The following is a 15,449-nucleotide window of genomic DNA, read 5'->3' as shown; positions in this document are numbered from 1 at the left end:
ACCTGATGTGTGGAAAAGCGAAAGTGTAATTGTGATAATACTTCTTTCTTACTCACAACCTTCATTCATCAACATGCCTCCCAGAAAGCAGGCAACACCACCACAACCAACCCCACATTATTCGTGGCCTAATCTAAAACCACCTTATAAGAGAACGATGCTAATGTTTTTGGACTTCTCAAAAGCTTTTTAAATCCGTACTGTTACAGAATGCCTTCTGATATCTCCTATCGAACACTTATATAGTGAGGCCCATATGCTTCGGGTAACACACAACGCACTCTCCTCCCATAAATTTCTGCTGAGATGTTTTCGCACAAACCATCTACTACATTAGACAGTACGTTGACGAGAGTACGGACGCAACAAACTTCAGCAAACAATGACTCTAAGCACCTCTTTGTATGCCCAACGAATCCCACACATTTAACACCAATCTCGTTATGCCCAACCACGACGATCCCACGCCTTTTTTGGGCCGGCCGTTACATAAGAATTAACCTGAATCTTAAGACCCAAGCGGGGATTAGATAACCGTGAATTTCTTGAATATTTAGGTTTGCAAAAGCTCTATACAAAGTCGGGATCTGACGAGCTCTCATGATAAAGTGAATTTGATTTCGAAATGTTTCCACATCTAACAAATTCGTCCAATATGGGAGTTCAGTATATCCGCAGATCGGGAGACAAAGATGTCTAGATATAAATCGTTCAAACCGAGGCTTAATTTGAATGACAAAATCAGATATTTATGCATATTATAGTGGTAAAGAAACGTTGCTAATAACACAGCTTTCTGATTGTTGGAGATTGTTGGATCTACTGTTAAATGACCCCAAAGACGAAACCTACAAATAAAAGGTTACAAATATTCGTTAAACTCAATGAGATGCCATTAAATTCATCAATAATAATTAAGCTAAACAATAGCTCCGTGCCATCAATATAATAACAGTTCCAAAAACTTTTTAGTGCCCCTCGTAATTTATCATTATATTACATTAACTTACACAGTAAAACTCTTCTCTTTTTATTCCACACCTTTGCGAACGCTTTCAATTTTGTGTTTTATTGTTTTGTGCTAATCTACTTTGCTTTTTCCATTAGTTAATGCCAAACCTTTAACCTTCGATGAGGTGTACAACCAAAGCAGCCCCACTAATTGCACCGTCTATTGTGGTGGCATCAATGGCGCATTGTCCGGCTTTCTAAACGAGGATATTTTGCAGAAAACTTTCTCTCCCTATGGCACAATTCAGGAGATAAGGGTGTTCAAGGACAAAGGATATGCATTTGTGCGGTGAGTTTCCATTGAAAAAAGTAAAAATCAAATAAAAAATAAAATCTGACATAACGTTAAAGTTTCGCAGTTTCGCAAAAAGTGCAAATGTGTGCTTAGACACGCACGTGCATGCAAGTACATGCACACTAACAAGTGAGAGCACTTAAATTTACCGAATATGAACATTCGATATTCGTGCAAAAAGAATTGGTGTTTTAAAAAACTACTTTGGACAGACATGTTTACCACATTTAAAGACTTTTTTTGCACTTCTGCTTCCGAACTATATATGTACATATGTACATACATACATAGATATCTAGATGTATGATAGTTAGTTATATTTTTAACAAATTATTGCTTGGAGCATAACTGACACTGGAATATTTTCAAACCTAAATTTGTTCAACTATTTTTCGTAGAACCAATAATTTTGCTTTAGAATAAGTATCGTTCAAAAAATCACTTTCATAAAATAGGAGTAGCAGATTTTAATAACATTCTCTCGAGGCAAGTCATTCAACAGCAAGATTGTTCTCCGTCGACAATCACTTAGTACTAAGTTCAGACTACAAATGGACTCCTACCTGGCTTCCGGAGTTTCTCGCAAGATAATATCGATATTCGTGGTCTGGAGATGGAGCACAGTTCTTCTCGTATTTGCCAAGGCTGGAGGCATCACCGGTTGCTATATACATGAATATTGGCCACTTGTTTCAGAAAATCGGGTCTTGTGCGACAACAATTCAAAGGATGTTCTGAAGCTAGAATATTCTTCACAATTACAAATAATTTCTTACTTTCATCGGTCAGTTTGTACGGCAGTTATATACAATAGTTGGTTGATCTGAACAATTGCTTCGGAGATATCATCATTCTTCTTCTTTTTTCGCTGCTTCTCTCGGCGGGTACTGCGCCGAATATTTTCAGAGCTGTAGCGTTTTCATCCATTCAGACAACATGACCTAGCCAACGTAGCCGCTGTCTCTTAATTCGCTGAACTACATATGTCAATGTCGTCGTATACCTCGTACTGCTCATCGTTCCATCGAATGCAATATTCGCCGTGGCCAACGCGCAAAGAATCATAAATCTTCCGCAAAGCGTTTCTCTTGGAAATTCGTAACTCCGACTTTAAGATAGACGAAATTATCTACGCCTTCGAAGTAAAAACTGTCAACAGTGACGTGGGAGTCAAGTCGAGAGTGCGCCGACTGTTTGCTGTTGGCAGGGGATATTTCGTATTCTCTTCATTCACTACCAGACCCATTAACTTCGCTTCATTGTCCAGTTTGGAAAAAACGGAAATAAAGGCGTGGTTGTTATAGCAAATGATATCGATGTCATAAGCGTATGCCAGCGGTTGTACACTCTTTTACAAGAAATTGTGAAGAAGTCGCCTTGTATGAAATCTCGTATGGCATCGAACAGTTCGGAGAGGTCCTTCCCAGTATTGCTCAACGTCAGTTTACACAGCCACATTAGTTTTGTGGGGATACCAAATTCATACATAGCGGCATAAAGGCAGTTCCTGTCAAAAGCAGCTTTGAAATAGACTAATAGGTGGTGTGTTTCGATTCCCTTTTCACAGGTCTTTTCCAAAATTTGGCGCATGGTGAATATCTGGTCGATTGTTGATTTTCCAGGCTTAACCCCACACTGATAAAATCCAATCAGTTTGTTGTCGGTGGGCTTCAATCTTTCACACAATGCCCTCGATAGAAGCTTATATGCGTTGTTGGGGAGGCGCAGTTGGCGCAGATTGCAAGATCTCCTTCTTGTGAATGGCCTACCGCCATCGATTGGGGGCTATGCTATACATTTACCCTACCGATATTGTTGATTTGAATTTTATATACAGGTCCTATCCTCAAACATATGTTCGACTGGATGCTCTTAAAATCTCTGTATTTTGGTACCCATATTATGGTTTTTCTCATCTAAACAAATCTATTGAATTCAAAATTTTAAAACAGGTGGCACCCTTCTGTTTAGTTGTTTCTTGGAACATCGATATTTTTACGAAAAATCCGAAAAAATTAATGAAATCGATTCATCTCACCAGATATTACAAACCGTTTCTATAGTATATATCTATGCCTATGTCCAAGATCTTTTCAAAAATGCTAACATAAACGATCAATGAATTTGTATAATTTTGATCATACTTATATATAAAACGACTACTTTCTCCCCTTCCTATCACGCGTTTAATAGCTAGCTATTCTGATACCTGTTCGCCCCTTTGCATCCTTCAAACAACATTATCGGAAACTTATTTATTGTTGTATTTGTAGATTAGCTGCCAGAGTGCGCGTGTTCCTTTACAGCATTGTGTTGTTATTGTTGTGCAGTTTGAGTTCATATTCGCCCCACTTACAGTTAGCTGTGTGGCGCAATGTAGTCACTTGTGTGTGTGTGTTCTGTAGTCACTTTATTGTTAAGTCAGTTGTTGCAGGTTGTTGTATTGTTTTTAGCTTTTTTCCGAATTTTATTTTCCCCATTGTTTGTTGGTGTTGTTCGACTATTGTGTTGCATTGTCTTGCTGTGTTTGCCGACATAATGAGCTTGGAGACTTCAAATACCGAGGGCGCTAGCTGTTGTTGCTGCTACCGAAGCCGTTGGTAATGCTTTTGATTTTACTGCAACAATGCTTGCAACAGCTTTTCCACAGCAGCACATGTTGGGTGTGGCCAGTGGTGAGTTAATACAAATGTATGTGGATCAAGAAGGGACTAATGCAATGTGGAACAGTATTGGTCCATAATCTAAACTCTTAGTTATGTCTTAATATATAAGTTTTTAGTAATCTTTTCTCTGCAGAATCAGAAATTAGTAGGAAAGGAAAGATTTCAGTTCATCAAAGCTATCAATATATGGTAGATCCTCTATATCCTATAATTGCGCAAAAACCAGTCCAACCAGGGCACTTCAGTAATCATCTATATCTACACATATTTACGTGTATGTATGAATACGAGTGCTGAAGGATATGCGCAGCTGCCATGTTGACACAAAAGGCCGCATTGCACCGTTGCACTGATGCACTGAGATTGAGCGAGTCACGAATCCCTTGGCCGATTGCACAACTTTCACGCTTTGTTCGCTCTGCTAACTGCTAATACTGTGAACACTTCAACCTTGTTGTTGTTATTATTTTCAGTGTTGTCCTCCTTATGTAAGTGGGGAAAATGAAAGCTATTAGTATGCACAAAGAAGTATATCCCGCATGCATTTACAATTTCTACATATCGACTTTAAATAAGTGGCATCTAAAAAGCAATCTACTAAATTACGAGCAATTTTTCTCCAGTCTTTTGAGTTTGAGACTTAATTCCCAGAACTTTTATAGTTAATGCTGCAGTTACTTCAGTTAAATTTCGCGTAGGTTTCATTTATTATGAAAATGTAATTTTTTTTGCGAGTTTTCTGAGTTTACAATATTTTCGTAAAATTTATATCACGATAAAATGCCGTAGCCTTAAAATATGGCGATTAAAATGAATATTATATTTAACATATACATTTTTCTATAACTTTAGGACTGTCGAATTAGTGAATAGATCTAATACTAAATTATTTTATCCACATCGGCTCTGTAATCGTGTAAACCAAATGAGGATTCTGCCATTGCCACTTAAGTCATGTTCTCTCCAGAACACTGTTATTGGTCTCGAAGGCTGTTTTTTCAGTTTTTTTACGTAAACCTTTTCTGTTCCCTTTTTATTTTCTTAAAGTAAATTACGGCTCCATTTACTAACCTGAGATCTCGGACATCAAACCAAAGATCCACCTGTAAAATTCCAAATAATTAATGCACAATTTTTTTCTTTGCTAAGACACATCAATTTGTTCCAAGAATTTATTGGCCGGAGTGTAATTCAGGAAAGCCATTAACAACGAAAACCAGAAAAAGTTGGTTTCGGACTTAGCTCTAGCTGATGGTTATGGACTTATTGGCAAAAAAGGAAGCAACAAAAGAGAATAAGTTAAAGCTGGATTTGGTAAAAAATACCACAGCAGATATCAGCAAAAGCTTGCTTTTTTTAATAGAGAGAACTTTACCGTTGTTATAAAAGGATGGGTCTGGTCTTCAAAAGGAAAAGAAACATAAATGGCATTTTTAGTATAGTTTTCTAGTGATCAAATAATAGTTAGACCTTTTTTCAAATTTTTAAAATTCTTAATTTGTTCTCAAAAACCTATGTCGTCCCCATTAAAGTTATTCTCGTGACTCGCTCAAACTCCTTGGCCTCAATACAGTTTGGGCAACGTTTCTTCCTGTTCTCGGAAAAGTGGTTAAGGTCATTTTTCGGAATAGCCTTCAATGCGATTCACATTTAATGTCCTCGATTAATTTAAATAGGTTCCCCCGGAGCGGTCGTTTGAGATTGCTGAATAGCCAGAAAGCATACGGAGTTAAATCAGGCGATGGCGCATTATCGTGGTGCAAAAACCAAGAGTTGTCGGCTCATAATTCCTGTCTAATTTTACGAACAGCTTCGCGCAAACAACGCGTATCACTAAAATATTATTCCTTGTTGATAGTTTGGCCAAATCGATAATCGAAGAAAACTGTCAGCATAACCTTGATTTTTGACCTGCTTTGGCATGAATTTTTCGACCTCGACTCACCTTTGCCTCGATATTCGCCCGACAAATTGTTTCCGCGTCCTAAGCACAGATTCAAGACACGTCACCAGAAATAAGACGTTTCATGACATCCTGGTAGTCGGAAAGCATTACGCTAACACGATACTTTCACTTTTGTTAGGCCCAAATGATCTCTCAAAGTGGTTTTCACTGATCCTCTTGATAGCCCAACGATGTCAGTAAGATCTGAGACTATTAATTGTCGATTCTCAAGCACCGCAAACTCCTTCATTTTATTGACATATTCATCATCAGTTGATGTTGATGGACATCCTGGACGTGGTTCGTCAACGCGTTCTCGACCCTCTTTGAAGAATTTGTGCCATTCAAAAAAATTTTTATTTTTCATTGAGCGCTCGCGATAATTATCACCGAAGGCTTTTTCCCACATTCTGAGCGTTTCGGAGCCAGAAATTTGATACCACACCCAAAATTTTATGGAATTTCTTTGTTGAATAATTTCACTAAAAAAATATTTCGACAAATGGATTTCCGCGTGAAATTTAAACTAAATATATCTTACTAGTTTTTGCTCAGTGTAGCGCGTATGGATGTAGAAAGTATATCGTCTTTCTCAACCTTACGTGGGAAATTTCTTTATCCTACCTTATCAGTGGACTTTCAAAAATAGATTTATTAGCTCGATCACGATGCATTTACAAATTCTCCGATAGCAGATTGTTTTATTGAATTCGACTTAAAATATCGTTGTCTATATCGAATATATTTAAGCAGATAGGATAATGTTATCTCACAATACGTAAGCATAAAGTTAATCACTTTTGTATGTAGATACTATGACATATCCGAAGAGTGCTTTTCGCAACCAACATGAAGTCCCAGTACTTACTATGAAATTGGAGGAGGGTATTAATTATATGAATTTCGCTCTGATTAAAATATATTTCAATGGAATTATAAGCTTACTTTAGTATTTGAAAAATTTGTTCAATTTTTCAAAAACAAAAAACAATTTTATTTTTCATTATGCGCTCAAAATACACAAATGCAACTCCCCCCCCAACCCCAAAATTATATCATTATATGTTATCTTTATATTAAAGTATATATATATATATTGTAGTATACTATATAATTTCAATACATTATATACAATATTGAATACAATTTTCGTTACAACAAAACTAAACTTTCTGCCTAACCAAAGGAAAATACAAGTATTTTTATTGCCTTAAATCAAATGACAAGTCTTAAAAATAATCATCTTAATATATTTCATTTAAATACGCCATAAATAATTCGTTGCAGCTTCTCCACCAAAGAGGCCGCCACCCATGCCATCGTCGGCGTACACAATACCGAAATCAATCAACAGCCAGTAAAGTGTGCGTGGGGCAAAGAGAGCGGCGACCCCAATCACATGTCGGCCATCGCCGGGCAAGCACTAAGCCCCGGCTTCCCATTCGGCACAGCAGCAGCGGCGGCAGCGGCAGCCGCATATGGGCAACAAGTGGCCGGCTATTGGTATCCACCAGCACCGACATATCCCACAGCTGCGCCCACGCCCGCCAACGCCCTACAACCGGGACAATTTTTGCAAGGCATGCAAGGATTTACAACCTACGGACAGTTTGCTGGCTACCAACAAGGATATATGGGGTAAAGATAGAAGACATTTTTATAACTGAGTGTAGTTAAATTGATATGCTTAAGGCGCATATGCAGTGAATGGTTTACGACAGAGGAAGTATAAAAATATGGATGTTTACATTATATGTGCATTAGGGTGGTTCTTAAAAGTAGGAAACTAATATTTTGAGAGGATATTTTGAAATTTAAACCCAACAGCGAAATTATTATAGAACATTAGGGTGGGTAGAAATGTGTTAAAAATTATATAATTGCAAATTTTTAAGAACCACCCTAATACATAAGTAAACTGTATACGGACAGAGAAGATTCTGTAAAATAATAAATTCGTACCAAGCGTGCATTAATTCAAATATAAAAAATAAATTAAATATATACATATATAAAAAAATTTACTTAAAAACTTTATTTTTTAAATAATTTCTATTCCGTTCTCCTCACCCAAAAATGTAGTATGGGCGTGCAGATTCCCGGCACCTGGCAAAGTGTGCCACCACAAGCGCCGTTAGCGGGCGCCACCGCTCCACAAATTGCACAAAGCGTCGGCAGCGGTCTGCCACAAGCCACCGGCGTTGTCGCCTATCCCATGCAACAGTTTCAGGTTAGTCCACAGGTGAGTCTACACACATGAATAGTTAAATACTGAAGAAATCTACACAAAAATCATAGAAACAATTTAAAATGCCATAAAAGCAACAAGCTGATATCGAAACGTTTTTTCGCCTTTCTGCTTTACCGGTTGAGCCCCAGATATATTTCATACGAACTTGTGTGCAACAAAACTCAGCTACGGCGACCACTTATCACAGCAGCACCGGCTGCTGACATATTGAACTAGTGAACTCTTTAGTGCTTTGTACGCCTTGCTGCCTCCCACTGCACTCCCAGCACGGAACTAACTGCAAATCCCCGTACATACACACTTGTGGCAAGCCAGGGGTTGTGCAACATATTATGCGACAACAGCGATTCAATGCTTACGCTTACAATTCGATTTCAATGCGTTCTTTGTGCGAATGATGTTGCCACAAATCGCACAGCAACCAACAATAACGGTACACATACTGGCATTCACTTAGATATACCTGTAGACATGGCATTTAGGTTTGAGTGTAGAACTTAACTTTTGTACTGCCGTTTGATCGCACGTTGACATTGCTGGCCTAAATGGCCTCACCCCAATGGCATTCAATGTTTGTTACTCGGTTGTGTTGGCCAGAAAGAAAGTTCAAATATTAAATATTGAAACATTTGGTGACTTTCTGAAAACAGTTTTTTTTTAATACATATTATTCTTTTATACAATCATTTATGAATATAACATAGGGTATCCGAAAGTCATTGATAAGACCTAAAAGTTCAAACCATGTTGTATTAAGTACCTGAGCCTTTCAGATGCAGCGAAATATCTCGAACTAAGCTCTGCTGCAGTCGTACCATTCACCAGAGAGTGATCCCAAATTTGAAACGAAAAGCTCATGAAAAATTTGATCTTTCTGCTACAAAAACTATCAAAAATGTGGATGGAGATAAATTGTTATGGCTCTATCAAGTGATGACTACCTGTTTCATTGTATCTTTGGCGAATGGCTTTGATGGTGGAAAAGTTCGCTTCAAGAGAAGCTTGTGAAGCTTGTATGTTTGCCAATAGGCAGGGCTTTATGATAGTGGCATTACTAAGTTACCTTCATGCCAAAGTGCAGGTCTGCTTCCACCAATGGATACCGCACCAAACAACTTCATATCTGGAGGGCTTTCATTCATTCCGACGATATGGCTTAGCCATCCTAGCCCTTATCTTTTTATTCACTGAACACAATCAATGTCGTCGATTAACTCGAACTGCTAGATATAACGGTACTGTTAAAAATTACTAAAAGCGATGGTATAAGAGCGATTTATAAAAAAAACCAGTGTAAAAATTGTACGATGGGAGTGACATTCTTTTGACGTTCCTATGTAACAGTGCAAAATTGACGAAATCGCCCTACAACTACACCTATTTTTCATATAACCAAATTTCACAATCCGTTTAGTTCTTCACTTTCCAGTGTACAAATCAAAATGCAATTGATATAACGGTACAAAATTTTGCACGATTAATGCCTTTAAAGTATGCCATCAAAAATTACTCAAATTCCCCCAAGACCCCAGTACTTTTAGTTGACTTTTTACCGGAAATATTGGCACAGGTGTGAGTTATGTAGTTAAAGTTCAAGGATAATCCTTTCCGGAAAACAGTATGTCGGTATGCCAAAAATGGTTTGAATTGGGTCAATAATTCCCTTTGCTCCCACATACCTACTTGCAATATAAAGATCTTAGAACTTCCAGGTGACCTCATACCGTATATATCGTAATATATCTTTGTGCTAAAAATGGTTAAAATTTGACGAAAACTTAACCTAGGATCCATTTGACTAATATGAGAATTTTCGAACATCGGGCTGACTTTACTTCATATGATTGGTGAGGGTAGGTGAGGTACTTTAGTGAAACCTAGGGAAAAATGTATTAGTGAGTGGCATATTAATAGTATCTTGTATTGGCAAAAATAGATAAAATCGGGTCAATAGTAAAATCGAGACTTAACATAAAGTTTCGCCGCCACCTTTAATCGCTGATTCTTGCAAGTTGCTAGAGTAAAAAATGTTCCGTTGTACCCGAACTTAGGTCCTCTATACTTGTTAATATAGTTCTTTATTCGAAATATAATAGAGATATATGTGAATAGTAGACTTAAGAAGAAATTCGATATTTCCATGGCGGCTTACAAAAGTGAAAACCATCGCCTTTATAAACAACTTCAGAACAATAAACAACACAATTATAAAGGAAAAATCGATCAAATCGTACCAGAATCATTTTATATACACATGCACGGACTAAGTTCTTTAAAAGAGCAAAGCAAATGAGTATTTTAATTTTTTCATAAATAAATACTATTTTGTCGTCTTTTCGTACATTATAGAATCGAAAAATTTTATTTTAAAATGTTTAAAAATCAAAATATAAGTAAATACTAAAAATAACCAATAAGATATATGTCCATTATAATGGCAAATTACTGTTTTTCTCGGAAACTTACTTATTTTAGGATTTTCTAATGCTCTTGTCAATAATGATTAATGAGTAAACCGAAACTTTCTGCCATCTATTCAAGGCTATATTTTAGTTTAAAGAAATACGTCTTTCAGGTGATTGTACAAGTACAAAGATTAAATAAGTGAAATTCGGTTGATATTTCTATTCAACAAATTCCTAATAACGGGCTTTTAAATACAATTCAATTAAGCAGCGCCTTCACGAGTCCTTTTCATCGTAGTTGCCTGCCGTGTACACTAACAGCTTTTCAATAATAATCGGCATAAATGCTTTATAAAAAGTATATCAAATTAATTAAACGAAAAATTAGCTTAGCTCAAGTACTTTCCAGTAGGGTTTCCAAATTCAACCTTCAAAACCATGAATCTACACATATGTATGTGGACATATGTACTTTGCCAAGCCTCCAAAAACCACACCACAGCTACTAACCTCCATTTTCTCGCTCAATCGTTCAGACACTGGTTCATTCATTTGTTCGGCATTTGCAATCGAAAGGCGATCAGGCGAGAAGCCGATTTAGCGCCTACACGCCTTTGAGACACATATACACATGCATGTGTGGATGTAAGTTTCATCGCTTCATTTCGCACATTTCAGTTTTGTCGTTGCAGCACAAAGAACGCGCCGCTTTTCTCTTGTTGGTAGATAACAGAATTCTGTTAGCATTGTTGCTGTTTATTTCACTATTACCTTTCACCTTATGCTTTTGATACAATTCTTTTCTGTTGTTTCTTTTGTGATACAGCACTAGAGAGAGCCAGTTTCTGTATGAAGTTGCAAACATAATAGTAGACAACTTGTTGTATCGTTTCGGAATTTCATATCAAATAGTGTTTTGGGGTTTCAATAGTTTTTTAACTTAAATCAAGCTCATGTCATTATTACCCGGTCGAATAACTATTCGACAATTCGTTCTCACGTGTTTTTAAAAATGTCGCCTAAGTGGTCCTGGGATCCTTGTAGCCCCACATATATCTAATGATCCAAATATCAAATTACTATGATAACTCAATATGGAAATTTCCCAAATAAGATATATAACCAGCTCACCGTTTCCTGTTTTACATGCTCGTTTTTGCGAGACGTTCTTTAGTTTTTAACTAAACAGAAAAGTTATTAGCACGCATATTACTGTCAGCTAATTTTTGGTAGACTGAAGGCACTTCTTCGATATCCGTATATTTATAAGGTTTATTTAATATTAGTATATCAAGGGGCATGCCATTAGTTGCCTGTGTGTAATGTCCTGAATTTATTTAGTCATAAGTACAGGCTTAACCTAACAGTCTTTCTTCATACTAAGAAGCTTTTAAAAGCAATACATTAAAAATTCCAACACTTCCTAATGTTCTTAGAAGTTTACACATATACATAGATATATATTGCTAGTTTCGTACAAAAGCCGGGCAGAGACAACGAAAGTGGTTGCTTAATAACAGCGCGTCACATTGATGTCTCTATTGAGCTGCGAAGACAATAGGCACAAATAGAAATCGGCTATTAAATTCAGCTGGAAAGCAAAGTTACGATATTCATTCATTTAATGGAAAGGAAAGAGTTTCATCAACATCTTTGAAGAAATTTAAAAAGCTTTAAGCAACCTTTAAGTCGAATTAAGGTAACCTAATAAGGAACAAAATCTTTTATGAAGATTTTTATATTGTTTTCGATCGATCATTTTGTATGTAGACTACAGTGATAGGATATCGACGGATCTTACAAATAAGCAGCCTTTATACCTAAATTAATTGTTGCGTTATTAAGTAAACCCGCAGTTTGGCCTTGGCTTCAAAACTATCACTAACACTTGTTGCTCTTAACAATTCGCTTTTGCTTATTACCCCAGGACTTACAGCTTTCCAATTTGTAGGCTGTCAATAAACTCACTAGAAAATACACAAATGATAGACAAAATACAGATCGACGCAAACAATACGCTATCACCACTCTTTTGAAAGAAGTCGCACTTGGCGTATAAGTAACATTTTAATACGAAATTTACTCAATAACTTTCTCTCTGTCTCTCTCTTTGTATACAACTGCAGCTTGCTGAAGACGAATGGCTAGCACCGAGCCTGCTAGTGTAGCTGCCATGATGGCCCGCATTTGCAACAACAAATGGAGCAACAAATGCTGCTACCGCTGCAGCAACCACAACAACATTATGTGCCTGCACCAAAGTCACTGTAGCACCGCCCATACAGGCGCCGCTGCCAACAGCTATTGCACCGATAGCGGCAACCGCGACAACAACAACAAATGCAGCGGGTACCGCTATATTGGCGGTGCAACCGCAAAATGCAGTGCAACAACAACACCTAGCGCATTATCAGCAATGCGGTGTACAGCAGCAGCACCAGCACCAACAGCCGGCGCAGCAGCAACAGCCGCAATATCACATACAGCAACACCAACAACAACAGCAGCCACACAGTCAGCATCAGCAGCACCAACAACAGCAACAACAATATTGGACATTTCAGCAGGTAACACACAACGATTACTCCCCGCAGCACCAACAGACAGCGCAACAACAACAACTGCAGCAACAACAAACACATTTAATTGACTTGTATAAGGAATGAAGCCACAATATAAATAGAATACTTACAGTTAAAGTGCAAAACAGTTACAACAAAGTAAAATTTGGAGAATTACGAAGGTGCATAAGTATATTTTGTACTCACGTGTGTGTGTGTTTGTCGGTAGCAATGACTAGTAGTAGTAAGCGAAAAGCGTGAAATATCATTTTCTTATGAAATGCTTGCTATATGTTTATGTATTGGTAATGTTGGTGCACACACAGCGATTAATATGCAAACGTTAGTGCCGTAAGTGGAGGCAAATATACAAAATATAACGGTAGCAAATAACTGCATTTAGACATACATACTTATATGCAGTAGAATATGTATACAAAAGTAGTATTGAATGTTGTAGTAGACACGCACAATGTTTGAGTAGCGATCACATGTTAGGTTGGAGTGAATAATGGGTTAGCGAGAAAGTCTATTAGCCTGTTCGTTCTAAAAATATGTTTAAAAATTTCTTTACTACACTTCTAAATCATGATTTACCTGTATTTCTCATTTTTTTCTTATGTATTACATGTTATATTAACAGCAGCAAGGGTTTCTTATATTTTCACTTACAGATTTCATGTCTTAGTCCGGTAGGCTTGATAACCGTCAATCCATTTAACTCATATTAACAACAAAAATAATATATTTTATGCACGAGTATGTTCATCTTTATTTTATTTGAAGAAATTAGGTCTTTCAGAGCTTATCAGTGGAACCCAATCTAGTCTTCATCCTACAAAACTATCAAAAATGAACAAACGGCAATTACCACATCACTAATGTGTTCAATGGACACCATAGAGTTGATTTTTCTTACAATCGTCGAATTTGAGACACAAAAGAAATATTTGTTCATGGATGAGGCAACACCGTGCGTTTATCTTTGGATGTTTAAAGTCCATATTTTTCTGTCACATACGAAGATGTGTCGCGCAGTAGCTCATAGTTATCAGAAATGCATTTTTCGGCATTATTATCTTAGGAAAGAGCTTCAGCGCCACAAAAATCCGAACAAATAGTCACCATCTCAGCCAGCATTCGCTTGTCGGTGAAGACGTGCAATTCTTCTAGTTCCTGACTGTGTCTCTAGTACGAAAATCTATGCCGTCAGCATATCTCAGCGTTAAATTAACTTCATTCAACTATATATACATATTTCAACTGGAAATCAGAAAACGGCGGAAAATATTATTGAAAATCACTGTGAGTGGCACAACTTATAACGCTCCTTAAGCAGAGGTGAAAAATTTGCACATCTAATATATTTTTAAGGTTTAAAGTCTCAAACCCTTTAATAACAGCCGCAGCAAGCTGTTCAAGATTTCCCCAACCGGTAGGGTTTTGGTAAAGCTGTTTTCAGCTAATGATAAAATATATGAATCAAGATCAGCTTTCATTACTAATTTTTCTCACATCTAACTGGTTGAAATTACTGTCTTGATACCGATTGAAATGGTATACTTTTGTATACCTTTGATAATGACTACCATACCTGCAAACAATGACGTGTTATGTATCACAATTAGAAAAAAATTTAACCTCATACGAGTTGCATGAAGTATAAACTGAGATAGCAATAGTGCCAGAAGCATGAAAAATATAGGGACTTTAAACCACTTTTATTGTGCGAATTTTGCGTGAGTTTTTATGAATTACTAGCTATAAACTACTTCAAAAAGTATGAAAATAGCAACATTTTAGCTAAATTAGTAATCAAGCAAATAAAATGAAAGTTTGTTACTCCGCAAAGAGTTTACCTGAAACTAGTGGTTCTCTTGGAAAACATTTTAGCTAAATTAATTTACGAATGCCGGAAATCAAAGGTACACACATCCCCTGATATACAAAAAGCCCATTTGACTAATCTTAGTTCAGGTAAATAACAAATAAATTATATACTAAATTGCATACATATGTGTGCACTGTTTATCATAAATAAATAAATATTAAATAATAGCAATATATATACTATCCGCTAATGCAATATTAACCAAACCTATCACAATTATTTCTGATAAGCCTACCTAACCTATGGATGAACAAATTAGAGGGTATTTAAAACACACCCACACATTCATATGCGTGCGTAGTAGCGAATAATTCTGCTGCCTGTTACTTTTTACCAAAGTTGCTTTGCAATATTTGCAAGCTCAAATAGTTAAACTATGCGTAGATTCTAATTTTTCCATGTGTAAGACTTGAATGTATGTATG

General features: G+C 36.8%; 1 protein-coding gene across 1 annotated transcript in view; it reads left to right on the top strand.

The window, feature by feature from the left end:
- Positions 1-12,782, top strand: part of LOC120776321 (nucleolysin TIA-1-like) — a 333,892-nt gene extending 321,110 nt beyond the window's left edge. Inside the window, exons 5-8 of the mRNA XM_040106855.1 lie at positions 1,108-1,300; positions 7,205-7,555; positions 8,000-8,159; positions 12,700-12,782. Coding sequence (XP_039962789.1) covers positions 1,108-1,300; positions 7,205-7,555; positions 8,000-8,159; positions 12,700-12,741 — 746 coding nt within the window. The 3' untranslated portion in view covers positions 12,742-12,782. The remainder of the gene's footprint in view (positions 1-1,107; positions 1,301-7,204; positions 7,556-7,999; positions 8,160-12,699) is intronic.
- Positions 12,783-15,449: the final 2,667 nt, after the last annotated feature.

The sequence above is a fragment of the Bactrocera tryoni genome, chromosome 1 (genome assembly GCF_016617805.1).
Source record: "Bactrocera tryoni isolate S06 chromosome 1, CSIRO_BtryS06_freeze2, whole genome shotgun sequence".
Taxonomy (NCBI): Eukaryota; Metazoa; Arthropoda; class Insecta; order Diptera; family Tephritidae; genus Bactrocera; species Bactrocera tryoni.
This window is presented reverse-complemented; position numbering and strand designations above follow the sequence as displayed.